The sequence below is a fragment of the Hypomesus nipponensis genome, chromosome 24, assembly GCF_054491055.1.
Source record: "Hypomesus nipponensis isolate SF chromosome 24, ASM5449105v1, whole genome shotgun sequence".
In the NCBI taxonomy this organism is placed as follows: domain Eukaryota; kingdom Metazoa; phylum Chordata; class Actinopteri; order Osmeriformes; family Osmeridae; genus Hypomesus; species Hypomesus nipponensis.
The window spans coordinates 5,789,879-5,814,413 of record NC_140384.1 but is presented as its reverse complement, the minus strand read 5'-3'; the positions used below and the strand labels follow the sequence as shown (position 1 = coordinate 5,814,413).

At 51.8% G+C, this 24,535-nt stretch overlaps 2 protein-coding genes across 2 annotated transcripts in view; one reads left to right on the top strand and one right to left on the bottom strand.

Moving 5' to 3' along the window:
• abca2 (ATP-binding cassette, sub-family A (ABC1), member 2) overlaps positions 1 to 20,374 on the top strand; it is a 38,297-nt gene extending 17,923 nt beyond the window's left edge. Inside the window, 48 exon segments of the mRNA XM_084690851.1 lie at positions 68 to 231; positions 442 to 563; positions 1,109 to 1,216; positions 1,431 to 1,607; positions 1,690 to 1,911; positions 2,114 to 2,478; positions 2,635 to 2,794; positions 3,721 to 3,849; positions 4,367 to 4,534; positions 4,969 to 5,065; positions 5,626 to 5,659; positions 5,661 to 5,797; positions 6,635 to 6,737; positions 6,827 to 6,941; positions 7,553 to 7,743; positions 8,075 to 8,225; positions 8,356 to 8,560; positions 8,649 to 8,807; positions 9,069 to 9,249; positions 9,534 to 9,746; positions 10,122 to 10,318; positions 10,429 to 10,602; positions 11,051 to 11,247; positions 11,571 to 11,691; positions 12,563 to 12,847; positions 13,201 to 13,422; positions 13,520 to 13,622; positions 13,906 to 14,231; positions 14,454 to 14,667; positions 14,801 to 14,906; positions 14,997 to 15,108; positions 15,202 to 15,262; positions 15,387 to 15,561; positions 15,832 to 15,947; positions 16,404 to 16,551; positions 16,667 to 16,790; positions 16,890 to 17,022; positions 17,125 to 17,245; positions 17,349 to 17,527; positions 17,761 to 17,902; positions 18,031 to 18,165; positions 18,278 to 18,381; positions 18,532 to 18,624; positions 18,768 to 18,870; positions 18,980 to 19,117; positions 19,268 to 19,317; positions 19,319 to 19,478; positions 19,703 to 20,374. Coding sequence (XP_084546977.1) covers positions 68 to 231; positions 442 to 563; positions 1,109 to 1,216; positions 1,431 to 1,607; positions 1,690 to 1,911; positions 2,114 to 2,478; positions 2,635 to 2,794; positions 3,721 to 3,849; positions 4,367 to 4,534; positions 4,969 to 5,065; positions 5,626 to 5,659; positions 5,661 to 5,797; positions 6,635 to 6,737; positions 6,827 to 6,941; positions 7,553 to 7,743; positions 8,075 to 8,225; positions 8,356 to 8,560; positions 8,649 to 8,807; positions 9,069 to 9,249; positions 9,534 to 9,746; positions 10,122 to 10,318; positions 10,429 to 10,602; positions 11,051 to 11,247; positions 11,571 to 11,691; positions 12,563 to 12,847; positions 13,201 to 13,422; positions 13,520 to 13,622; positions 13,906 to 14,231; positions 14,454 to 14,667; positions 14,801 to 14,906; positions 14,997 to 15,108; positions 15,202 to 15,262; positions 15,387 to 15,561; positions 15,832 to 15,947; positions 16,404 to 16,551; positions 16,667 to 16,790; positions 16,890 to 17,022; positions 17,125 to 17,245; positions 17,349 to 17,527; positions 17,761 to 17,902; positions 18,031 to 18,165; positions 18,278 to 18,381; positions 18,532 to 18,624; positions 18,768 to 18,870; positions 18,980 to 19,117; positions 19,268 to 19,317; positions 19,319 to 19,478; positions 19,703 to 19,738 — 7,276 coding nt within the window. The 3' untranslated portion in view covers positions 19,739 to 20,374.
• Positions 20,375 to 22,215: 1,841 nt separating this feature from the next.
• Positions 22,216 to 24,020, bottom strand: paxx (PAXX non-homologous end joining factor). The gene is made up of 7 exons (XM_084690850.1): positions 23,887 to 24,020; positions 23,615 to 23,675; positions 23,461 to 23,510; positions 23,107 to 23,291; positions 22,882 to 22,929; positions 22,667 to 22,760; positions 22,216 to 22,552 (listed from the first exon to the last, which is right to left on the bottom strand). Exons 1-7 carry the CDS (start codon positions 23,985 to 23,987, stop codon positions 22,507 to 22,509), a joined length of 585 nt encoding a protein of 194 aa, XP_084546976.1. The 5' UTR covers positions 23,988 to 24,020; the 3' UTR covers positions 22,216 to 22,506.
• Between the last annotated feature and the right edge of the window lie 515 nt (positions 24,021 to 24,535).

Below are 24,535 nucleotides of genomic sequence, written 5' to 3'. Positions count from 1 at the left end.
TCCCGGCCCGCTCTCTCTCTGCCCCTCTCTCCTCTCCCTCGTCTCCCTCCCTGCCTCCCTCCACCAGGGTGACTCAGCTTCTGGAGAGGATCAGCGAGGTGGTGGAGCAGAACCACCTGTTCACCTCGGACAGACCGGGTCTGGGCCAGGAGCTGGAGTCCCTGCAGAAGCACCTGGAGAACCTGGGCTCCTTCTCCTCTGCTCAGGACGGCAACCTCAACTCCACCCCAGGTCCGCTCCTGCCTGTCTCCGCCCTCTGGATGAGTAAACCCAGCATCGAATATCAAACTCCGGTGTCGACCGACGGTTTAAACGCTTTGTCGGAAGGTTTTGACGGAAAACCGGGGGGGAAGGAAGAGAGGAGGATATGTTTTTTTGAAAGGGATCACGCCACAGGCGATCAGATCCGTTGATGTTTTTGTTTTTCCCCTCTGTCTCCAGGTTTCACGGTGGGCAGCGTGTTGAAGAACCAGTCGGAGTTCCGGCAGTTTCTGGTCAGAAACCTGTCTCTGCCCAGCGACACGGCGGGCCTGCTGCTCTCCACGCCTGTCAACCTAAGCGAGGTCTGGCCTCTGATCGCCTCCCACCGCACACCCCACCTCTCTCCTCAGCATCCTGAATGCCAAACATTATAAAGACAGCCTGAACCGTGGATATAAAAATGCCCATCCTAAGCAGATTGAGGGGAGTATTGTTCCATGCAGATGGAAAAAGTCCAAATTATAGTCCTTCACTTTTCTGACTCTCTTTCTCTCTCTCACCTCTCTCTCTCTCTCTCTCTATCTCTCTATTTCTCTCTCTCTCTCTCTCTCCCTCCCTCCCTAGTCCTTTATCCCTTTGCCAGCTATTGTCTTGGCCTGGCACCATGTCCTCACCCTTATCTTGGCTGTCACTCACTCACTCAGTCTCCCGTGCGTTCTCTCTCGCCCCCCACTCTGGATTTCATTATCCTGTCTGACACCTCTTCCTGTGAGAACGAACACATATATTTTATGCTGCTCCGAAAGGTTAACAGGCGTACGTGTGTGGGGGTGTGTGTGATTGCACAACCCTGTGTGTGTGTGTGTGTGTCTGGGTTTGCGCCTGACGGCTCCATCATGTACCGCAGGTCTACAACCTCATCTTTGGCACCTATCCCAGAGGGCGGGGCGAGGGCTGGGTCAAGGGGGCCAAAGACACCGCACACAACCCCGGAGACACAGTCCTTGACCTGGAGGTACACGGCCAGGGGAGAACGCCGAGTAACACGCATCCAGGATGTGTCACCTTGTCATTAACGGTTTCATAGACGGGTGATAAATATTCATGACAGGGGTAGGGGTAAGCACGAGTCTGTTTGTTCAGCAGTATTTTCCTTTCTGCACCCCCCCCCCCCCCCCAACCCCCAACCCCCCACCCAACACACACACGCGCGCCCCTCACACACCCAGGAGAAGCTGTTGGGAAGCATACACAGCCTGGACGGCGGCCTGATACACAAGGCTCTGCGAGACCCAGCCAGGGCAGCTCATCGGCAGGCCCTGCTCAGATTCATGTCCCAAGCCCTGGGTCTGGCTGGGGGAGAGGGAGGCCAGAAATATGACCCCCAGGGTCTGAAGGAAGTGGAGGTATGACGGCTGTGATTTTGTAATTTTTCCGCCATGTATGTGTGTCATTTTCCACCGTTACGATTGGCCGTTTTTTTTTAAGGGGGTCCTCTTGACTGGCGCTATGCTGGAAGTGCTCACCTGCGGAGAGGGCGGGAGCAGTGAGCTCGGCAAGATCCTATTGGTCCCTGAGAAGCAGCAGTCTGTGTTCCAAGCCTATCGCAGCGCAGTGTGCGGTGGGGAGGAGGGACAGAGGGTGGAGCGGTTTGGGGAAATGAGCCAGGAGCTGCGCAACCAGATCAACACTCAGAGTGTCACAGAGAAGGTGCAGTTCCGTAGAGCGTCACTCGATCCAACGCCTACTTTGCTCACAGCCAAAACAAGCCCAGAGAACACTGACATCACAAGTAACTCTGATTGACATAAATACTAGGATTCGGCAGGGGGGGTTGAAGGACATTTCCTAGCTGCACACGTTTCTGTCTCACCCTCCCTCTCCTCCCTTCTCCCCCCCCCCGGGTCCACAGCTGAATCTGGGCCAGGCCAACTCGTCCGCCCCCCTGTCCCAGACCCACCTGGGGCCCCTGCTGAAGGACTTGGCCGACGTGGAGCGTCTGCTCCGGGACGTGGACCTCCTCTCCGCCCTGGCCCGCCTGCTCCCCAAGGGGGCCTGCGATGGCCACGGGACCCCCGGCCCCAGCAACACCACCTCCCCCTGGCCCCTCAACACCACCACCTGGGGCCCCAACGCCACCGACACACCTGGCCAGGACGGGGGAGAGGGGGAGGGTGGAGGGGGAGCTGGGAGAGGGGAGGAGAACCCCCACTCCCAGTTCTCAGCCTTTGTGCAGCTCTGGGCCGGCCTGCAGCCTATTCTTTGTGGCAACAACAGGTAGCAGATGAGTTCCGGGGGGGGGGGGGGGGGGGGGGGGGGGGGGGTTGGAGGGTGGATTAAGCTTAGCTTGTTGCTAAGAGCTAAGGAAGACGGGGCTAACGAGGCTCAGGGGTTGTTGACCAAATGTTCTGCTTCTCTCTCTCTCTCCCTCAGGATCATTGAACCTGAGGCACTGAAGCAGGGGAACATGAGCTCTCTGGGCTTCACCAGTAAGGAACAGCGGAATCTGGGTCTACTGGTGCACCTAATGACTACAAATCCCAAGATTCTCTACTCCCCCATCGGCTCACAGGTGGACAAGGTCATCCAGAAGGTGTGTAGATAGTGTCTGTGACTCCTGTGTACCACAAGAGGCTGAGGACTTGATTGATGTTCTCTAATTGGGGGGGGACTGCACAGTAAGCTGGCTGGCAAGAGCAAAAAGTATACTATTATTATGGAATTACTAGTAGAGGATTTTGCCTCAGTATAAAAATGTTGGAACGGCATCCATTTCCTGCTGCCATTATTCATACAGTCATGATGGTTTTGCTATTTGCTAATGTAGCTAATGCATACATTTACCACTGTCTGAGAGCAAGCCAGGAGGCAACATTGCTGTTTTGAGTTGGACAAGTGTCATTTGCATCCCACACACATCGATCACACTCTGTGATCTGCGCTGGGGGGTAAGACAAATGTACATCAAGTCTGTGACTGGCCTGTTTAATCAGTCCTAAAAACATCTCCCGCTAGACGCCGGACACCCCTCCCCCGTGCGGTTTCCTGGCCCTGGCAGACGGCCGGCGCCCCCTGCAGGGCCGACCAAGCGCCCCCGTCCCCTCGCCCGCTCCCTCCAAAACACCTGTTAAAAGGTGTTCACTAAACATGGTGCTTTTGTGTCTGTCTGTGTGACCGTCGATTCTCCTCGTGGTCGCGTGGCCACCACGGGATACTTGCCGCCGGCCGCTAAGTCCATTCCTGATCTGAGCAGAGGACTTGAGGTAGAGGCGGATGGGCAGTGACCGGATGATTTGACATGGGAACAAGGGAGAGGAATAGGGAAAGGGGGAGTGTAGGGGCCAGGAGGGCAGAATGGAGAGCTATCTGTAAAGGTTACCCGTCCCAAAGGAGAGACGGTGAGAGGATTGCCACAAGGGGATTGAGTGAGCAGGAGAAACAGGTCCAGGACAATGCATGTGTGTGACAGCCCAGGTTGTTAATGCCATCGATGACGTCATGACTGCTACCACGTTGCAGGCCAATGAGACGTTTGCATTCGTGGGGAACGTGACTCACTACGCAAGGGTGTGGCTCAACATCTCCAGTCAGCTCAGGACCTTCCTGGAGGAGGGCAGGCTGCACAACCATCTCACCTGGCTGCAGCAGGTAACACACACACACACACACGCATGCACACACTGTGCAGAGGAGAGACGCAACCGAAAGACAAAGCTCACATTAAATCCCCACCATAACATCATCTACACTTTACAAGAGGATAAAGTATTTCATGATAACTCTCTTCCCTCCTCTCTCCCCTTCTCTCTCCCCTTCTCTCTCCCCTCCTCTCTCCCAACCACTTCTCTCCCTCCCTCCCTCCCTCCCTCCCTCCCTCCCTCCCTCCCTCCCTCCCTCCCTCCCTCCCTCCCTCCCTCCCTCCCTCCCTCCCTCCCTCCCTCCCTCCCTCCCTCCCTCCCTCCCTCCCTCCCTCCCTCCCTCCCTATCTTCCCTCTTCCCTCCCCTCTCTCCTCCCTCCCTCCTACCCTCCCTATCTTCCCCCTCCCCTCCCTCTCTCCTCCCTCCCTCCTTCCTCTCCCCTCTCCCCTCTCTCCTCCCTCCCTCCCCTCTCTCCTCCCTCCTCTTCTCTCTCCCCTCTCCCCTCTCCCCTCTCCCCTCCCTCCAGTTCACGTCCGATCTCCAACGTCACCCGGAGCTGCTGAATGCCACGGACAGTGAGCTGCTGCAGGGCGTGCTGGAGGGCAACTACAGCCTCCCGGACGCCTCCACCCTGCTGGAGCAGCTGGACACCATCGACAACGCCGCCTGTGGCTGGACGCACTTCATGTCCAAGGTCAGCCGCCGCCGCGCCCACGCGCGTACGTTCGTTCGCGTGGAGTTGGCTCGTGTCCGTGTCCTGGGTCAGAATAGTGCTTAGCATCTCGTCACTTTCTGAAATCAATACCGACGGCTTTTCCCCCCCCCCCCCCCCGGCAGGAAATACACCTTATCCTTGACCAAGGTCGGCATTGTAGACACCTCATTGATATCCACAGGGGCATCAGGGAGCTAGATGTTGACGTTGGCACCGGTTTTCCAGCCCGCAGACAGGAAATGCCTCGAAACACGAGTGCTAGGATTCGTCCCTAGATAGCAGACAGGCAGTAATGTGAGCAGTGGCGTTCAGCCCAGTCCAGGATGCTCCACCCAGGAATAGCAGCACATCCTCTGAGTGTGGCTGTGGCTCAGCAGAGGCTGAAGGTGTGTTTCCTGTGTGTGCCCCCACAGGTCAGTGTGGACATCTTCAAAGGCTTCCCTGACGAGGACAGCATCGTCAACTACACACTGAACCAGGCCTACCAGGACAATGTGTCCGTCTTTGCCAGTGAGTATCTCCTCGACAACCACGGCATCGACCTCTTGTTTGCCACGGGTTGACAATGCGGTTCGATTTTCCTTCATTTAGCAGAAGCTTTCATCCACAGCGACAAGTAATGGTTGTAGAAAGACAATCAAGGATCGGAAGTGTTCAGTTCCGCCAGTGTTCCAGTGGATAGAGTCAAGGAGTTTTTTTACCAGGCACAGTTTAAAAACATCTTAACTACCAATCACAGTGCAAAAACAAGAGGAACACAAGAAATGAACAATGTTATTTGTTAATCCTTTCAGACATTTCAAATGAGGTTACCGCAATATAATCTCATAGAAATAATAAAAGTATATGGGAAATTTTGACATTCTGGAAAAACAGTCAGACGCAAACAAACATCTGAGAGACGTGACACGGATACAACGGAGGCAGAGAGACAAATCCACTGCAGGGTCGCACATTTCACGCTGCGCCCGCGACACCCACAAGGACAGAGCAGCGCACAAACTCACAGCTCTGAGTGAGACACAAGTCGGCTTGCGTGGAATGATTGTGACCCCCCCGTGTCCCCCAAGGTGTCATCTTCCAGACCAACCGTGACGGCTCCCTCCCCCCACGTCCTCTACAAGATCCGTCAGAACTCCAGCTTCACGGAGAAGACCAACGAGATCCGCCGGGCCTACTGGCGCCCCGGACCCAACACCGGGGGCAAGTTCTACTTCCTCTACGGCTTCGTCTGGATCCAAGGTACGTGACGGGGGCACCGCGCGGCCTCTCCTCCAACGCAGCTCATCTGGGGGACAGCCAGAGAAGGCCCCCCGGTTTAAGCAGCCGTGCATCATGTATGGTGGTCCGCCCACACGTTGCGTTCGGCGCCCTCTGCAGATGGCGGAAACCGTACGCCATACATCAGCTGCCAAACTAGAGTCCCGCAGAGGGCGAAGCTGTTGTGTCGAAATTTCTCGTTTGGTTTTGTTTTGTTAAGAATGGGTTTTGTTCCGGTAAACTGCTTACCGCGGTGAACCGGCGGTGGTGGGCACACCTGAGCCGAGGGGGGCTGCAGACAAGGCAGTTTCCCCTCCGGCTCTCATCTTTTATTTACACGCCAGGAGAGCAAAGAGTAGCTGTTTATTTGACACCTGAAGTTAATACAGATAATGCATTGGATCTGACATAGCAGTTTTTATTGCCCCGACTCGCCTTCCTCCCGGAGGTATTGCAGTTGATTCACTCCCAGATAGAGTCCCCAGAATGGCATTTCACCCCCTTGCTATGTCTTGTAGACCACTGGAGGGTATATAAGTGAAGCTTGCATCTTTTGTAAGGTCTATAACTTTGCCATCTTTGTGTGTGTGTGTTTTTTTCTTTTTTTTCTGGCATCTTATATTTTATTTTATTGTACATTTTATTTAATTCTAATTCCACTTAGTACTGCTAGTTTATGTACCCTTAGTATAGATATCCACATATGAAAATTTTAGGTTCCTGTATGTTTATTGTATGCACCTTCCTGCCAAAGTAAATTCCTTGTCTGTGCAAACTTTCATGGCGAATGAATCCCGTTCTGATTCTGATTCCCTTCAGACATGATGGAGCGAGCGATCATCAACACGTTCGTGGGCCACGACGTGGTCGAACCCGGAAACTACGTCCAGATGTTCCCCTATCCGTGCTACACCAGAGACGAGTAAGACCCCAACCCCTCCATCTCCCCTCTTCGGGAAAAAACCTCTCCCCTCTCTCACTGCTCACTGACTTCCTGCCTTGACTCGACAGCTTCCTGTTTGTGATCGAGCACATGATGCCCCTGTGCATGGTGATCTCCTGGGTGTACTCGGTGGCCATGATGATCCAGCACATCGTAGCAGAGAAGGAACACCGCCTCAAGGAGGTCAGACGCCGTCTAGACGCCGTGGTTCTCAACCCTGGTCCTCAGGGACCCGTGTCCTGCATGTTCTAGATGTTTCCCTGCTCCAACACACCTGATTCAAATGTATGGTCGTTAGCAGGCTTCTGCGTAACTAGATAATGACCATTCATTTGAATCAGGTGTGTTGGGGCAGGGAAACATCTAAAACATGCAGGACAGGGGGTTGAGAACCACTGGTCTAGACGCCGTGTCCCGTTACCCGTCTCTCTGTGCAGACATGTTTCTGTCCGTCTGGACGTCTGTCTGGCCGTCTGCCTCTGCAAAGGCAGCACTGATGCCATCTCTTTCCATCCTGTGGCAACCTGTGGCAAGATGATGTCACTCATGTGAAGGGCCTCTCTTACGCCATCTGCTGGAGATCTTTGAGCAGAATTGCTCGTGTTCATTTGGGGTGCATGCGAAATGTTACGTGAAACAAGCTTTCCCTAACGTGCAACGTATTCACAAGGCAGACGTTTATTTTTATCAAAGCGACATACAGGGGGTGATTTGAACCTGGGAACCTCCCAGTGAAATGCTCCACCTTGTACCCAGCCCCAGATGTGCCTTCCTCCCTCCCCCCCCCGCTGCAGGTGATGAAGATGATGGGCTTGAACAACGCTGTCCACTGGGTGGCCTGGTTCATCACAGGCTTTGTGCAGCTCTCCATCTCGGTGACGGCGCTGACGGCCATCCTTAAGTACGGCAAGGTCCTCCTCCACAGCGACCCCTTCATCATCTGGCTCTTCCTCACCATCTACGCCATCGCCACCATCATGTTCTGGTGAGGGGGGGGGGGGACCTTTTCATCGCTCGGCAGCAAGGAGAAAAAGAGGAAGGGGCCAAGCGAGGCGACCGCGGCGCCGTCGAATGCTTGCGGCTCATCTCTCTCTCTCTCCCCTGTCTCTCTCCCGTCTCTCTCTCTCCCCTGTCTCTCTCCCGTCTCTCTCTCTCCCCTGTCTCTCTCCCGTCTCTCTCTCTCCCCTGTCTCTCTCCCGTCTCTCTCTCTCCCCTGTCTCTCTCCCGTCTCTCTCTCTCCCCTGTCTCTCTCCCGTCTCTCTCTCTCCCCTGTCTCTCTCCCGTCTCTCTCTCTCCCCTGTCTCTCTCCCGTCCAGTTTCCTGGTGTCGGTGATCTACTCCAAGGCCAAGCTGGCGTCGGCGTGCGGCGGCATCATCTACTTCCTGAGCTACGTCCCCTACATGTATGTGGCCATCCGGGAGGAAGTGGCCCACGACAAGATCACCGCCTTCGAGAAGTGCATCGCGGTATGTTCCCCCCCCACCCCCCGGTCTCGCCCTCTCTCTTTGGGTGTCAGACAGGTGCAGTCAGGTCAAAACACCGGCCAGGTCACTGTCCCTGAATTAGGTTTGTTTTCTCTGCCCCCCCCCCGCCCAGTCGTTGATGTCCACCACAGCCTTCGGTCTCGGCTCCAAGTACTTTGCTCTGTACGAGGTGGCCGGGGTGGGCATCCAGTGGCGCACCATCAACCAGTCTCCAGTAGAGGGCGACGACTTCAACCTGGGGCTGTCCATGATGATGCTCATCATCGACGCCAGCGTCTACGGGATCCTCACCTGGTACATCGAGGCGGTGCATCCAGGTAAAGGGCTCGCTGTCCAACTCGTCTGTTTCTGAAGGGCAGCTTTTACCGAAGCGCTAAATGGGATTCGCTTTCCTTCCCCTCACAGGCATGTATGGGCTGCCCCGCCCCTGGTACTTCCCCCTGCAGAAGTCCTATTGGCTGAGCAGTGGGCGCGTGGAGACGTGGGATTGGCCGTGGGGTGCCGGCGCCAGGCTGAGTGTGATGGAGGAGGACCAGGCGTGCGCCATGGAGCAAAGACGCTCTGGTACGGTACTGTGGCCCAACAACCAGCCTGACCTCGGTACACCAGCCCTTTACTGTACCTGGGTCGATCTGTCTGTCCCAATATCACCATACTCTCTGCAATACTAGATCGTTTCCCTCTAATGCCTTGGGGTCTAGGTTGTGACTATGACACTTCTCATAAGCTGAATGGATTCGTAACCTATTTGAAGCATCAAATCCACTGTAGTTTGCACACCCAGGAAGGCTTGTATCGCCTCTCTGTCTTCCCCTCCCCCCTCAGAGGAGATGCGAGGTGTGGAAGAGGAGCCAAGCCACCTGCCCCTGGTGGTGTGCATAGACAAGCTGACCAAGGTGTACAAGACCGGCAGCAAACTGGCTCTGAACAAGCTGAGTCTCAACCTGCACGAGAACCAGGTGGTCTCCTTCCTGGGACACAACGGTGCTGGCAAGACCACCACTATGTGAGAGAGATAAATGTGTGTGTGCCCGCGTGTGTCAGAGTCGATGTCGCTTCACGCTAACTGTCTTACTTGTATGTGTGGAATTGGAACACTAGGAACTCATTTGCTTGTATTCCCGCCGGAAAACCATTGCCTAAACTAGCACCATTGCCTCCCCCCCCCCTCCAAAAAAACAAACACCTGGGTTATAAAGAGCAACACTTGAGCTTTTCTTTTGAAAAGTTGTCGTCCATCTTCTGAGCCAAGTCCCACCGTTCATGTCCCGTCCCTCCCGCCCCCCTCAGGTCCATCCTGACCGGGCTGTTCCCTCCCACGTCTGGCTCGGCCACTATCTACGGCCACGACATCCGCACCGACATGGAGCGCATCCGCCAGAACCTGGGCATGTGTCCGCAGCACAACGTCCTGTTCGACAAGCTGAGCGTGGAGGAGCACCTGTGGTTCTACTCCAAGCTGAAGGGCATGGCGGAGGACGACATACGAAAGGAGACGGACAAGTAGGTAGCAGGGGTTCAGGCCCATCTGTGTGCAGAGAGGAGGTCCGGTGGTAGTTTGTTCTGTGGGAGGTGCGGGAGTAGTTTGAGGGAGGAGGAATGAGCAGGCTCGTCGAAAACGAGGAAATGTAAATGAGAAGGCGTCAGCGCGTTTCATTATGGCGATGATGTTTTCATTTAGCGGACGCCGTTAGCCCAAATGATGTGAAGTACGATCTCTTGAACTTCGGTCAGATTCTCCACCAACCCCCCCCCCCCCCCCCCCCCCACAATTAGCATCTTGGCACGTTTAGATCAAGTCGAAAGTCTCTTTTTAAAGAAGGAACCTGCTCGTAATTTCATCCCCAATAACGTGTCGTCGATCATCGACCCGACCAGGATGATCGAGGACCTGGAGCTGTCCAACAAGCGCCACAGCCTGGTGCAGACGCTGTCCGGGGGGATGAAGAGGAAGCTGTCAGTGGCCATCGCCTTCGTCGGCGGCTCCCGCGCTGTCATCCTGGACGAGCCCACGGCGGGCGTGGACCCCTACGCACGCAGGGCCATCTGGGACCTCATCCTCAAGTACAAACAGGGTGAGACCGCCGGGATGACGAGGATGGGCGGGAGGAAACAGACAAACATAAACGCGTTTCAGCTCCTGAGTTGTGTGTGGTGCGTGACCTGTGCGGTGTGCTGTGTCCAGGCCGCACCATCCTGCTGTCCACCCACCATATGGACGAGGCCGACCTGCTGGGGGACCGCATCGCCATCATCTCGCACGGCAAGCTCAAGTGCTGCGGCTCGCCGCTCTTCCTCAAGAGCACCTACGGAGACGGCTACAAGCTGACCCTGGTCAAGAAGCAGAGCGAGAGCAGGGGTGAGTGTGTGTGGGTGGGTATGGGGTGTGGTTATGATTGTGTGTGTGTTTGTTTGTGTGTGTGTGTGGGTGGGTGGGTATGGGGTGTGGTTATGATTGTGTGTGTGTGTGTGTGTGTGTGTATGTATGTGTGTGTGTGTGGGTGGGTATGGGGTGTGGTTATGATTGTGTGTTTGTTTGTGTGTGTGTGTTTGTTTGTATGTGTGTGTGTGTGTGGGGGGGGGTGTCATTAATCATGTCACTGGGCAGCTGTCTCAACTCCATTATCACTGATCAGTGACACAACCTTCTTCTGAGCTGCTTCCCTTGCTTAAATTTTTTTTTAAATTCTTGCTCGTGTGCCAACACCCACCCCTAATATTTTTCGTTTAACAACCTCCATCCTGCCCACTCTCTCCCCCTCCCTTCCTCCATTCATCTTGTCACATCTATGGATTTGTGTCCCCAGACCAGGGCCCCCGCCACCAGCCCACCACCACGCTCTCTCCCTCCTCCTCCCTGTCTCCCTGCTCAGAGCCCAGGGTCACCCAGTTCATCCGTCAGTTCGTGGCGTCCTGTCTGCTGGTGTCTCATTCCAACACGGAGCTGTCATACGTGCTGCCCTCTGACGCGGTGAAGAAAGGCTGCTTTGAAAGGCTCTTCCAGGTACAGCACTCCGCACAGGGGCCACGCCGAGAAGCCGGCAAATCAATACACGGAATATGTATGAGACTAGACTGACTTAAGATATTACTTTTACAGCAGCTCGATGAAATATCTAGCAATGGTTCCTCTTTCTCAGCTCTGCTAAGCACCATTGAGCTTGTTAGTACAGTTCCTAATAATATTAATAACGGTGGCAGACATTTTGGCAGACGACGAACGACAGTACAGTTAAGTGATTTGCAGTTGGGTACTCTAACCGCTAATCCATCTCATCTATTCCCTCCTGGTCCTTGTTGTCCCCCCCTGTCCCGTGCATCCTCCAGGCCCTGGAGCAGCGTCTAGACAGCCTGGCTCTGACCAGCTTCGGAGTGATGGACACCACCCTGGAGGAGGTCTTCCTCAAGGTGTCTGAGGAGGACCAGTCCCTGGAGAACAGCGACGCAGGTGACCCCAGGCCCACGCCCGTCTCTAGCTAGGGTTTTTCCTCCCTGTCTCACTCCTTCCTCTATTATTTTTTATTTTTGTTTGCCCTCTCTCTCTTTGCTCTCTCTCTCTCTCTCTCTCTCTCTCTCTCTCTCTCTCTCTCTCTCTCTCTCTCTCTCTCTCCCTGTCTCACGTTCTCTTTCTCTCTCGGTCTCCCTCTGTCTCTCTCTCACCGTCAGTTTCTGTTGCCTGCGGTCGAACAGATCAATAAAGTTTTGTTTTCGAGGAAAGCTCATTAATAAGTCAACACACACATTGTGAAAGGATTTTCCGCTTGCTCTGCATCGTCTGAGCTGGCGGCAAGGTGCTGACACCTCGCTTTTCCGTCAGAATTATGTAATCACTGTCTGTTCTGTTCTGTTAGTTAACTTTCTCGATCCTTGTGAATGACCTCTCTCTCCCTCTCCCTCTCCCTCTCCCTCTCCCTCTCCCTCTCCCTCTCCCTCTCCCTCTCCCTCTCCCTCTCCCTCTCCCTCTCCCTCTCCCTCTCCCTCTCCCTCTCCCTCTCCCTCTCCTTCTCCCTCCCTCTCCCTCCCTCTCTCTCTCTCTCTCTCTCTCCCTCTCCCTCTCCCTCTCCCTCTCCCTCTCCCTCTCCCTCTCCCTCTCCCTCTCCCTCTCCCTCTCTCTCTCTCTCTCTCTCTCTCTCTCTCTCTCTCCCTCTCTCTCCCTCTCTCTCCCTCTCCCTCTCCCTCTCCCTCTCTCTCTCTCTCTCTCTCTCTCTCTCTCTCTCTCTCTCTCTCTGTCTCTGTCTCTCTCTGTCTCTCTCTGTCTCTCTCTGTCTCTCTCTGTCTCTCTCTCTCTCTCTCCCTCTCTCTCTCTCTCTCTCTCTCAGACATGAAGGACTCCCCAGGAGGAAGCTCGGTGGGGAAGCCGGCGGCCAGTCCGGCGGGGCCCCAGTGCGACCCGGGCCCAGCAGGGAGCGTGGTTCGCCCGGAGGTGGAGCTCAGCAACCTGGTGATGTGCTCCAGGCTGAGTCAGAGCCAGGCCTCCCTGCGCTCGTCCTCCTCCTCCGTGGGCTCCGTCCGGGGGGACGAGGGGGGGCTCTACGCAGACTTCTACGGAGAGTACTGCCCTCTCTTCGACAACGGCCAGGAGTCTGACTCGGCCAGCCAGAGAGGTGACCGGGGGCCAAAACAAAACGCTGAGATTCACTCAAACCCCCGGGCTTCAGTCAATAGTGGTAGTAGTAGTAGTAGTATTGATCTCCAAGGGGACATTTCGGCTTTTCAGCATGCAAGATAAAAAAACAGGTCATATGAATAAGACATTAATTAATTAACACACAGAAATGATACACATATGCACAGAACTGTTTACAAAACCATTTAAATCAGGTGACGCGCAAGAAGACAAAGATAAAACCCCTAACAGTGACACCACGTGTATGGCTCATGAACAGCATGAACCAGTGAACACCACGAAACCACACCGAGTGACACACAGGGTGTCATGTCCGTCTCCCTCCTCCAGGGGACGCCGAGGACCCCTCGTCCCCAGAGGCAGGCATCCTGGAGGGGCAGGGCAGCGTCAAGCTGGAGGGCTGGTGGCTCCGCCTGCGCCAGTTCCACGGCCTCATCATCAAACGCTTCCACTGCGCCAAGAGGAACACCAAGGGCCTCTTCTCCCAGATCATGCTGCCCGCCTTCTTCGTCTGTGTGGCCATGACCGTGGCCCTCTCCGTGCCCGAGATAGGTGCGTGCTACCAGGGGGGGGAAGCACACGCAGCTGGGCTTGGCGTGTGTTCCTGTCCTGGTTGTAGTGCTGACGCCGCTGCTGTTGTGCTCTACAGGAGACCTGCCACCCCTCATACTGTCACCCTCCCAGTACCACAACTATACCCAGCCCCGAGGCAACTTCATCCCCTATGCCAACGAGGACCGGCCCCAGTACAGGTCAGAAACAGCGATGGATGTTCCGAATGTGATGACAGAAACACACTTTACGGTTGACATAAATAAATAAATAAATACAGATTCTTTTCAAGGTTTCTACATTTACATGTATTCATTTAGCAGACACTTTTATCCAAAGCGACTTCCACGAGAGAGCTTTACAAAGTGCACAGGTCACTGATAATAACAACAAGATAGCCCCAAAGCATTGTGGGTAGCCAATGCTAGATACGCTTTAGGGGGTGTGGATATGATGGCTGTTCATACGTCCCTGTCCTTCCAGATGTAAGCTGTCCCCGGATGCCAGCCCCCAGAAGATCGTCAACACCCTGCGCCTGCCCTCGGGCGTGGGCGCCACCTGCGTCCTCAAAACGCCCTTCAACAGCACCCTGGACCAGCTGGCCCAGACGCTCAACCCCAGCGCCAACAACTCCAAGACCCTGGCGGCCCGCTACTTTGACTCCATGTGCCTGGACTCCTTCACCCAGGGCGTGCCCCTCTCCAATTTCGTGCCGCCTCCGCCCTCGCCCGCCCCGTCCGACGACCCGGACCCCCGCTTCGAGGACGGGCTGTGGAACTACACCGCCGCTCCTCCCACCACCGTCCACGGTCTGCCTCCGCCAACCTCGGCTGGCGCCAAACAGTCACGGTCACCGCCTCCCAATCTGTGTTAAACCCATGTGACCATTCCCCCGAACCGCGCTCTTCCAGGATGTGCTTCGGTTTGAGAGAGACACGGCCCTCCTCTCCTCCTCACACTTCCTGTGTGTGTGTGGGTGTGTCTGTGTGTGTGTGGGTGTGTGTGTGTGTGTGTGTGTGTGTGTTCTGCAGAAACGGTGACCTCGCCCCCCGCCCTGCCCCTGTCCATCCGGGAGGCGGTGCGTTGTGTCTGCTCCATGCAGGGGACCGGCTTCTCCTGCCCCAGCGGAGTGGGCGGGCGGCCCCCGCTCATGAAGGTGGTCACCGGGGACATCCTGGTGGACATCACCGGACGCAACGTGTCCGAGTACCTCCTCTACACCTCGGACAGAGTCCGCCTACACAGGTCGGGGTCAGGCGTGCACATAGACACCCTCACATGAAATGAATAAGGAACAGGGATAATAAGAATCGTACGGATGGGAAGAAATGACTCTTCTGAATGTCTTTCGCATGTATTTCCCTCTCCGTTTGTTTAGATATGGCGGGATCACAGTGGGCAACATACAGAAATCCATCCCAGCGTCCTTCGGGAGAAAGACGCCGCCCATGGTGCGCAAGATAGCGGTGCGCCGGTCCGCTCAGGTAAGCAAAGCGCACGTTTTCCAGACAGACGCGCCCGTGCCTCAAACGGGCCTGGCCTGTCCGCGACGTGACAACGTGTGCGTTCTCCAGGTGCTGTTCAACAACAAGGGCTACCACAGCATGCCGACCTATCTCAACGTCCTCAACAATGCCATCCTCCGTGCCAACCTGCCCGCGACAAAGGGAAACCCTGCTGCATATGGTAAGACATACAGTCAAAAGACAGTACACTTGTAAACAGGTGTGTGTGCTGGGATATAATCCCTGTGTTTATGTGTCTGTGTGTTTATATCAGGGATAACGCTGACGAACCACCCTATGAATCGAACCAGTGCCAGCCTCTCCCTGGATTACTTGTAAGCCTCCTCCTTCTCCGTGTGAAAATAAAATAAAAAATGTCCCCAAAAGTATTTGTCCGACAGCACGGACGACTTTCCTCCCTCGACTTCCCTCTGTCCTCTGTTATCTGTGTCGGTGCAGGCTCCAGGGCACCGACGTGGTGATCGCCATCTTCATCATCGTGGCCATGTCGTTCGTCCCGGCCAGCTTTGTCGTGTTCCTGGTCGCGGAGAAGTCCACCAAGGCCAAGCACCTGCAGTTTGTCAGCGGGTGTGACCCTGTCATTTACTGGCTGGCCAACTACATATGGGACATGGTGAGGGGAGGAAGAGAGAGAGTGAGAGAGTGAGAGAGAGAGAGACAGAGAGAGACAGAGAGAGACAGAGAGAGAGACAGAGAGAGAGACAGAGAGAGAGACAGAGAGAGACAGAGAGAGAGACAGAGAGAGACAGAGAGAGACAGAGAGAGACAGAGAGAGACAGAGAGAGACAGAGAGAGACGGTGTGTTTATGCCAGCATGCATATTGAGGGGAAACAAGTGCGTTCTGGTGACCCATCTAAGTAAAAGTCTTTCTCAATCTCCCAGCTCAACTACCTGGTGCCGGCTACCTGCTGCGTCCTTATCCTGTTTGTGTTCGACCTTCCGGCGTACACTTCCCCGACCAACTTCCCTGCAGTCGTGTCTCTCTTCCTGCTCTATGGGTCAGTGCTGCACCGTCCTCGAGAACTCTAGCACTCTCTCCGGCTTTCCAGGGTTTCAAAAGTTTTACAGGAAGTCGTTAGATTAGAGCAGTATTGCTTGCTGCATACTTCACCCCCCTGTGGTGCTTTAGGATTTCTATCTTCGTTTTGATGATAATTAATGATGAATAAGCTCCAAAATAACTTTTACATTTGGGTGACCTGGAAAAAAAAGGCCAGTCTTCCTGCCCTTGATTACAGTTAAGATCCGCGATGCATAATTCATATTGCGTTTTAGCAACTCAAATGAAAATTTAATGAATGAAGCCTATTATAGAATCATACCTTACAAGCTTGGAACGTAGAAGATGTAATTAAGTTTTGCTCAAACTTTCTCTCTCTCTCTCTATCTCTCTCTCTCTCTCTCTCTCTCTGTCTCTCTCACTATGTGTCTCTGTCTCTCTCTCTCTCTCCCAGGTGGTCCATCACTCCGATCATGTACCCAGCCTCCTTCTGGTTTGAGGTTCCCAGCACGGCCTATGTGTTCCTCATCGTCATCAACCTGTTCATCGGCATCACAGCCACCGTCGCCACCTTCCTGCTGCAGCTGTTTGAGCACGACAAGGTGAGGGCCTCTGGCCGGCTGGCCTCTGGCTGGCCTCTGGTTTTGCTGGCGCGGCTGTGGCCGTGTGACCAGGCACCATGGTCCTCTCACACCATTGTCCTTGTGTCTCTGACAGGACCTGAAGCGAGTGAACAGTTACCTGAAGACCTGTTTCCTCATCTTCCCCAACTACAACCTGGGCCACGGACTGATGGAGATGGCCTATAATGAATACATCAATGAGTACTATGCTAAAATAGGTTGGTTTATGGAGAAATGTATCTTTCCGGTCATTGGGGTTATGCTGCCCTTGTAATGTTGAAGAGAAAAAAAGAGAGAACTCCTTATTCCTCCCATAGGTCAGTTTGACAAAATGAAGTCTCCATTCGAGTGGGACATTGTGACGAGGAGTCTGGTTGCGATGACAATCGAGGGGTTCGTTGGCTTTCTCATCACCATCCTCTGCCAGTACAACTTCCTCAGGAAACCTCAGTGAGTGTGTGTGTGTGTGTGTGTATTGTATGTTCTAATGCCCCCAGATCTGTTAGGGTTTCATCCAGCTCGATCATGATGTGTGTGTGTGTGTGTGTGCAGGAGAGTCCCAGTGAGCTGTCAGCCCATTGAGGACGATGACGTCGACGTGGCCTGCGAGAGACGGAGAGTGCTCCGAGGAGACGCGGACGACGACATGCTGAAGATCGACAACCTCACCAAGGTCGGACCTCGACACTCCCCCCCCCCCATGCCCCCCCCCCCACGCACCCCCTGTGGTGAAGCCCCCCCCCCCTCATGTCCTTCCTCCCCGCATGCCTCCTCAGGTGTACAAGTCCAGAAAGATGGGGCGGATCCTGGCGGTGGACCGGCTGTGTCTGGGTGTGCGTCCCGGGGAGTGCTTCGGCCTGCTGGGGGTGAACGGAGCAGGGAAGACCACCACCTTTAAGATGCTCACTGGGGACGAGAGCACCACGGGGGGCGAGGCCTTCATAGGAGGGAACAGGTACACGGCGGCTGTCGCCCATTTTGAAGCACGACTCCAATGCTAAAACACACGTTAGCCTCCCGTGCTACGCAGGTGCCAAAGCTAACGTGCAATGTAAATATCCCACGGTTGCGATAGCGCTTCGCGAACGCACAATGCTAATTGCTAACCCCCGGGTGGCCGCGCCACGCTAGCGAGAACGCTTGGCGGAGTGCTTTGACGTAGCGGGTGGGCTCCGTCTGTGCCTGCAGCGTTCTGAAGGAGTTGCTGCGCGTGCAGCAGAGCATCGGGTACTGTCCCCAGTTCGACGCTCTGTTCGAGGACCTGACGGCCAGAGAACACCTGGAGCTCTACACGCGCCTCCGGGGCATTCCCTGGAAGGACGAGGAGAGGGTGAGGCTGTTTACACACACACACACATACACACACTACCCCCTCACAAACCCCACACACACACCTAATTGACTGTAACGATCTTCTAATTGACTGTAATGATCTTCTGATCTCCTGTTCCCTGGCAGGTGGTTCAGTGGGCTTTGGAGAAACTGGAGCTGTCCAAGTACGCAGACAAGCCTGCAGGGACCTACAGCGGGGGGAACAAGCGCAAGCTGTCCACTGCCATCGCCCTCATCGGATACCCCTCCCTCATCTTCCTGGTCAGAGAGCCCTACGGCGACAGTGCCCTTCTGGGGTTCAACACCCCGATTGCTCACAGCGTTCCTGTGTATATTATATACACTGACTGTGGTTCTGCCCCGTGCAATTCAGGACGAGCCCACCACCGGGATGGACCCCAAGGCCCGCAGGTTCCTCTGGAACTTAATCCTCGACATCATCAAGACGGGACGCTCGGTGGTGCTGACGTCACACAGGTGAGCCCTCGCCTTGAGACCCGGAACGCTGTCACGAAAAAGAGCCGTTCCAACGAAAAACGCTAAAGAGTGCGGAACTGGATCCTAGAGTGCATATATACTGTGTATGGCTGTGCTTCCAGTGGGGATTTCCCTTGTCTGTCTCTGCAGCATGGAGGAGTGCGAAGCCTTGTGCACCCGCCTGGGGATCATGGTCAACGGCAGGTTTAAGTGTCTGGGCAGCATTCAGCACCTGAAGAACAGGTGAGCAGGTGGAGCTTGCCATGCCGGCCTTATCTCCTTATCTTCCTGCTATCCCTCCCTTCTTATTTATGGGGGGATGCACACAGATGTTTGTGCACTACAACACAACGTGTTATTCGTGTGTGTGTGTATGTGTGGTCCAGGTTTGGTGACGGGTATATGATAACCGTGCGGACCAAGACCAGCTCCAGTGTGAAGGAAGTTGGGAGATTCTTCAACAGGAACTTCCCCGAGGCTGTCCTGAAGGTAGCCAGCTCCTCTCTCTGTCTCTGTCTCTCTGTCTCTCTCTCTCTCTGATATCTCAATGATATCTCAATGATATCTCAATGATGACGTCACACCACCCTCTCCTTAGGAGCGACACCACACCAAGGTACAGTACCAGCTGAAGTCCGAGCGCATCTCCCTGGCTCAGGTGTTCAGTAAGATGGAGCAGGTGGTGGAGGTGCTGGGCATAGAGGACTACTCTGTCAGCCAGACCACTCTGGACAACGTAAGTCATTTACTTGAGTCTGGACTGTTTAAAATGCGACACATGGAATAAATAGTCCCAAGTCCTACGGGTCAACTTTGAGGTTTTAGTGGAGGCCCATTCCCTGTGTCGATGACGGTAAGCAGTCCAGCATCAACTCCTCTCTGCCAGGTGTTTGTGAACTTTGCCAAGAAGCAGAGCGACAATCTGGAGCAGCAGGAGAGCTCCCCCTGGTGGCGGCCAGTCGCCACTACAGCGCATGCTCAGCCTGCTGAGGCCCCGTCGGGCCAACACAGAACTCAGCGCCCTGGTCAGCGAGGAGCCGGAGGAGCTGGAGAGCGACGACGACGACGAGGGCCTCATCAGCTTCGAGGAGGAGAGGGTGAGGCGGGGGCGGAGGGGAGAGGGGGGGAGAGGGGAGGAGAGATGAAGGGGGGGGGAAGGAGAGGGGAGGAGAGATGAAGGGGGGGGGGAGAGGGGAGGAGAGATGAAGGGGGGGGAAGGAGAGGGGAGGAGAGATGAAGGGGAGGGATAGGAAAGGGGAGGAGAGATGAAGGGGGGGGGGAGAGGACGGCGTGACCTCACGTTTGCGTGTCTCCGTTGCAGGTGCAGCTGTCGTTCAACACCGACACTCTCTGTTGAACGGTGGGCTCTCAGAGAGAACTTGGCTGGACAGAGAGCCAGTGAGCGGGAAAGTAAATGACCGTGATTGGTGGAGGCCTCTGTTTGAGGTCAGGGAGTGAATGCACTTGTTTTTACTGTGAAGAAGCCCTGTGGGAATGAACAAATGGAATCATTCCTGAGGGTGGGAGAGACTGAGCCATCTGACCCGGAGGTAGACCTTGTGTGGAACAGAGAAGAGAATGAGTTATGTGTTTCATTGCCAGCAAACAATGGTCTTGTATGTTGAGATGGCGAAAGGGATAGTGTCTGTATCATAGGGATAATGCACTGCTACAGTGAGATCTTATGCGTTGGAATGTGTTCCTGGGAGCGTTTGTGGATTTGGATTTGAGAATGTAATGATGGGAACACTGGGAAACCCATTTCAGAGACTGGAGCTTGATTTGGTGTTCATGTTGTCAGTGTGCTGAGTTACTACAGATGATGTCATAAAGTAACATATCAACCAGTCTGAAATGACATCGTTGGGTTTAATCTTTCATCCGATGTTTGGCGCTGTGAGCCAGTCTCGTTATTGGTCAAACATGTTCCCTGCCAAAGTACCGCTGTTCCTAGTAAGCCACAGAAACAGCCCCCCTCCCCCCCCCCCCTCCCCCACCCCCCTACCAAACTGGACTGCCTTGGGAGCATGCTGTAATAATTCAAGTCCAAGTGTGTCGTGTCATACGTATACAATATATATATTTTTCTGTGGCAAGAAGAAGGATTTATTTTAGATATTGACAAGCCTATCGGACTGACGTTGGCGATTTGCTTCGCAAATAAATGATGGTTTATAGTTAATTGGGCCTTGAAAAGTGCCAAGTTTTGAACTTGAGTCCTTGCAAAATTGGCCTTGTCTTCTAAATCACTTTGCTGAGTCACAGAAGAAAGATGCACTAGGTTGTGCCTCATTTTAGAGAATGTACATGGAATGATTGTCCTGAAGGTGCCTCCCTAACATTAAGCCTAATTCTTTTGACACTGTACATTTTTGTCTCTCTTAAGCACTTTCTATTGAATGCTTTATATTGTGCTTTTACAAATCATAATGATTTTAATTCTGCCAAGAAGATCCTACATGGGACACAATGTAATAACATACTTTATGGTGAAGATAATTAACAAGTTAACAGACTTTAAAAACAACGTTCTCTCTTTTTCTCTCTATCATTTTAGTACTTAAGGTCACTTAACGAGATGTATAATGATCATACAGCACTGCACTACCATCACTGTGAGACTAAAGGGAACTCTCAGATCATTCATCGTTTTAACTTGAGATGCGCCATTTTTTTCGTTAGCAAGATGTTTGGCAGGAAGACGCAAGAAGTTATGAAGAACACCCTTAAAAACCCGTTCCGTAGGGCTGCGCTTTACCACCGTCATCTAGTGGTTTACTGTGAGAACTGCACTTGTAATTCACACTTTAAACCACTAGATGGCGGTACTGAAGCGCAGCCCAATGGCGCTGTCGAAATAGTGCCCCTTAAAAAACACATATTCCTTATTTGTAGAGGGGGACGTTTAGGTGTTTTGATGAATATGTACCGTGTTGGCATGTGATATGAACTCTGGTATTCTCATTGTGTTTGTTTTGTGATAAAAAAAATAGTAATGCCCTGTTTTTCTTTCTGTTCAAGTTATTTCAGACTAATTCCAGCGTAATTTGAATCATATTATGGTGATCATATGGGTCCTGTTTTGATTTACTGTATTTTACTACTTGATGGGGTTGTTATCATTTTATCATGAGATAAAGAAAATTGAATGTTGTTGTTTATTTTGAACCAAATGCTTGGAGTGAAGCCTAGGGCGAGGTTTTACCACTTACTCAGATATAAAATGTTTTAGTACTTTATTCTAAATCTGACAAGCATTTTGAGCATCATTACACTAACTGTTTGACTCAGATTAAACGATGACCGTGACACTTGACTCTTAACAGAGTTCTGTGAATCTCAACCTTAAAGGAAAAACAATGGGACAAGTTCCATTCTGGACTGTTTTGATTCCAGGGCTACAACCGTCTCCGTGTATTAAGCCACGCTAGACAGGAGTAACATAAAGGATGCTACTCATCACAGAGCAGATTCACTTTTCCACTAAACAATAAAATAAACAAAGAATGACACCAGCAAATATTGAGTTTAGGTGCGAAACATAATACAAAAAAAAATCCTCAACAAACCTAGTACTTATTTAGCTTTGCTTTAAAGCAAAGTGCTTTCGAATATATCTGGTATATGTGTGTGCATTTGAATAATATATATATTTATACTTTATGAATGTCTGTTATCATTCTCTCTGCTGTAAAGCATCTGTTCCAATTTGTTTTAAATTTGACTTAATATTTGGACTTGTATCTGAATAAACTATTGTTTCTGATCTGTGTGTGAAGTGTAGTTAATTTACTTCCTCACCGACACACTAAATTAGGCTCTCACCGACTGCACTTGATATTTCATGCTGTTTATTGGTGTCTTGCATATTTACATTTTAAAATCCACATTCATAAGTTAAATATTAAAATTGACAGTTAAAAAAATGTATTTTGTAGTAGTTGTATGTATTTGTAGCGATCAAGAGACTGATCATGAGTCCCTCAAAGCAGCTTATGTCATGAGGTGGACACAGTGAGATGGATTATATAAAATGGACTGTTTGAATTTAAGTTACAAATAGCATAGTTGTATGGATAGGTATTGCAACAAATGGATCTGTTGGTCTTTAAAAAGCGGTCAGCATCACTGATCATCATCATCAAATGCGACCCCTGTGGCAGGACGTTTTCTGAACAAAAAAGAAAAGAAGCAAACCATGAAAAATGTTAAACATATCTGGTCTCTCAGGAAATATCCTGAACAATCCTGTGTAATGACAGTGACTGCATAGGGCAGTTAGTACCTCCTTGATCCTGGATTGATGAGAGAATCTCCCGGAAGACGCTTCTTCTTCGTCACGGACGGACCACTCTGTTGATGCCTCCGTGGTTCAAACTCTACAACAACCATCTTCCCCATTAGACAACATGAGCTGTGTTCTACTAACATTCACCAAAGCCAAGTAAACACAAAAACTACAAACTAAAACAAAGACATATCTGTTTTTGATAACGTCACCTGTGTTGCGTTTATGGGTACTCTTCAAAGGACTGACTGAGGGTGAACCTGTTAGATACAGACAAAAAAAAACAATGATGATGATATTTCAGAAAAAAACATGAGCATACACCATGATATTTTTGGTAATTAAAAGGTAAGGTGCAAACCCTAACATAAAACATGTTAGCCAGAAGACCAGCAATCTCATTTAGGATCAGATGAGTCATCGATACAGACTCTTACCAGTGCTGTTTAACTGTGTCAGACTGTCACCCATTCTAAACAGCAGCTTCCTCAGTTCTTCTTTGGCATCTGGCTCTCCCAGTCTGGTCAGATCTACACTCAAGTCTCCAGGACTGGACCCCACATGGAGGACCGCACAGGAGTCATGAACGGACACGCACACACTTCCTGTCGCACATGCAGATCTGGAAGCACATGAGAGAAGTGACTCACCCAATTCATGATTATGTTCTCAAATGTCTACTATACAAGTGAGCTGTGTCTTGCCTACAAGACAAGTTAACTCTTACTGGCCAACATGCAAACTCGGAGGGGATGGACTTGGGTAGGTAGGAAGGTTGACAAAGCCAGTACCTGAGTTTTAGAATGTAATCCTCAGTAGATTTTAAGACACATTTCTTTCTCTGTGGGGAAAATATACGTAATTGTTTCTACAGTAAGTAGAACTATAGATTCATATTTTACACATGAGATGGTGTGGCAATTCGTTATGTCTGGGGAAACTTACAAGTGTGGTCAGTGTCTCTTCTGTAAAATCAGTGCTCCAAACTTCTGATGCATTTGTTAAACTGGAACATAACATGTGAAATGTTATCAACAAATGCCAAGTGCATATTGTGCTATATGTTTTCCCAAATTTCGGATATAGTCCAATACAAACTGACCCATTAGCTAGCAAGTTAGCTTAGTTGTTAGTGTTGTCAGTAGCCAGGCATTCAATGCCAATATAATGTTAATCTAGCCATTTCTCTTGTAATATAGATGGTACTAGCAACTTACCAAATATTTAATACACCAGACGTTTGGCAGGTATAGCACAATAATTTAGATTTGTCATTTTTGTCCAGCACCGTACAATACAACGCGTGATTTCCATCCATTATGATTCAGAGAACTTCCTTGTTTATTTCCTGACGTACGAAATGCTATTTCAGAAGGTGTATGTACTAGTACTGCCCCCCTCTGGTTGAATTATTATTGGTGGACCGTTTTGTGCAGTGCGCCGTTAAATCCAAGTTTTTCCTTTAGATCTTCCTTTAGATCTTAATTTTACTAATTGACTACTATCAATACACGTTAGCTCTACATTCATGAGAATGTGTAGTTGCAGAGGATAAAGATCAGCTAATCGTTACAGAAATACAGAACAAACCTTCAGTGAGTTTATCTAGTACTAGTAGTAGGCTATGCCTTACACTTTTCACAATGTCATATTAAATACAACTTTTTAAACCGTTTAAAACCATGATATTATGGATATATTAATTTAACGTTATATAGGCTAAAACTAGCTTTTCGTATATGCACCGCGTGTTCCCATCACTATTTACACGGGGTTATAAATATGAATACACTAATGATTTGGTTTGCCCAGATTTACGTGTCACGACAAAAAGTGAAAACTGTTACCTGCATCTCTGATTGGCTC

Coding starts and splice junctions, on each gene's coding strand:
- paxx (XM_084690850.1), bottom strand. CDS start 23,987: ATGGATGGAAATCACGCGTTGTATTGTACGGTGCTGGACAAAAATGAC. Junction 23,676..23,886: donor TCTGGTGTATTAAATATTTG/GTAAGTTGCTAG, acceptor GTTATGTTCCAG/TTTAACAAATGCATCAGAAG. Junction 22,553..22,666: donor ATCAATCCAGGATCAAGGAG/GTACTAACTGCC, acceptor TTTTTTGTTCAG/AAAACGTCCTGCCACAGGGG.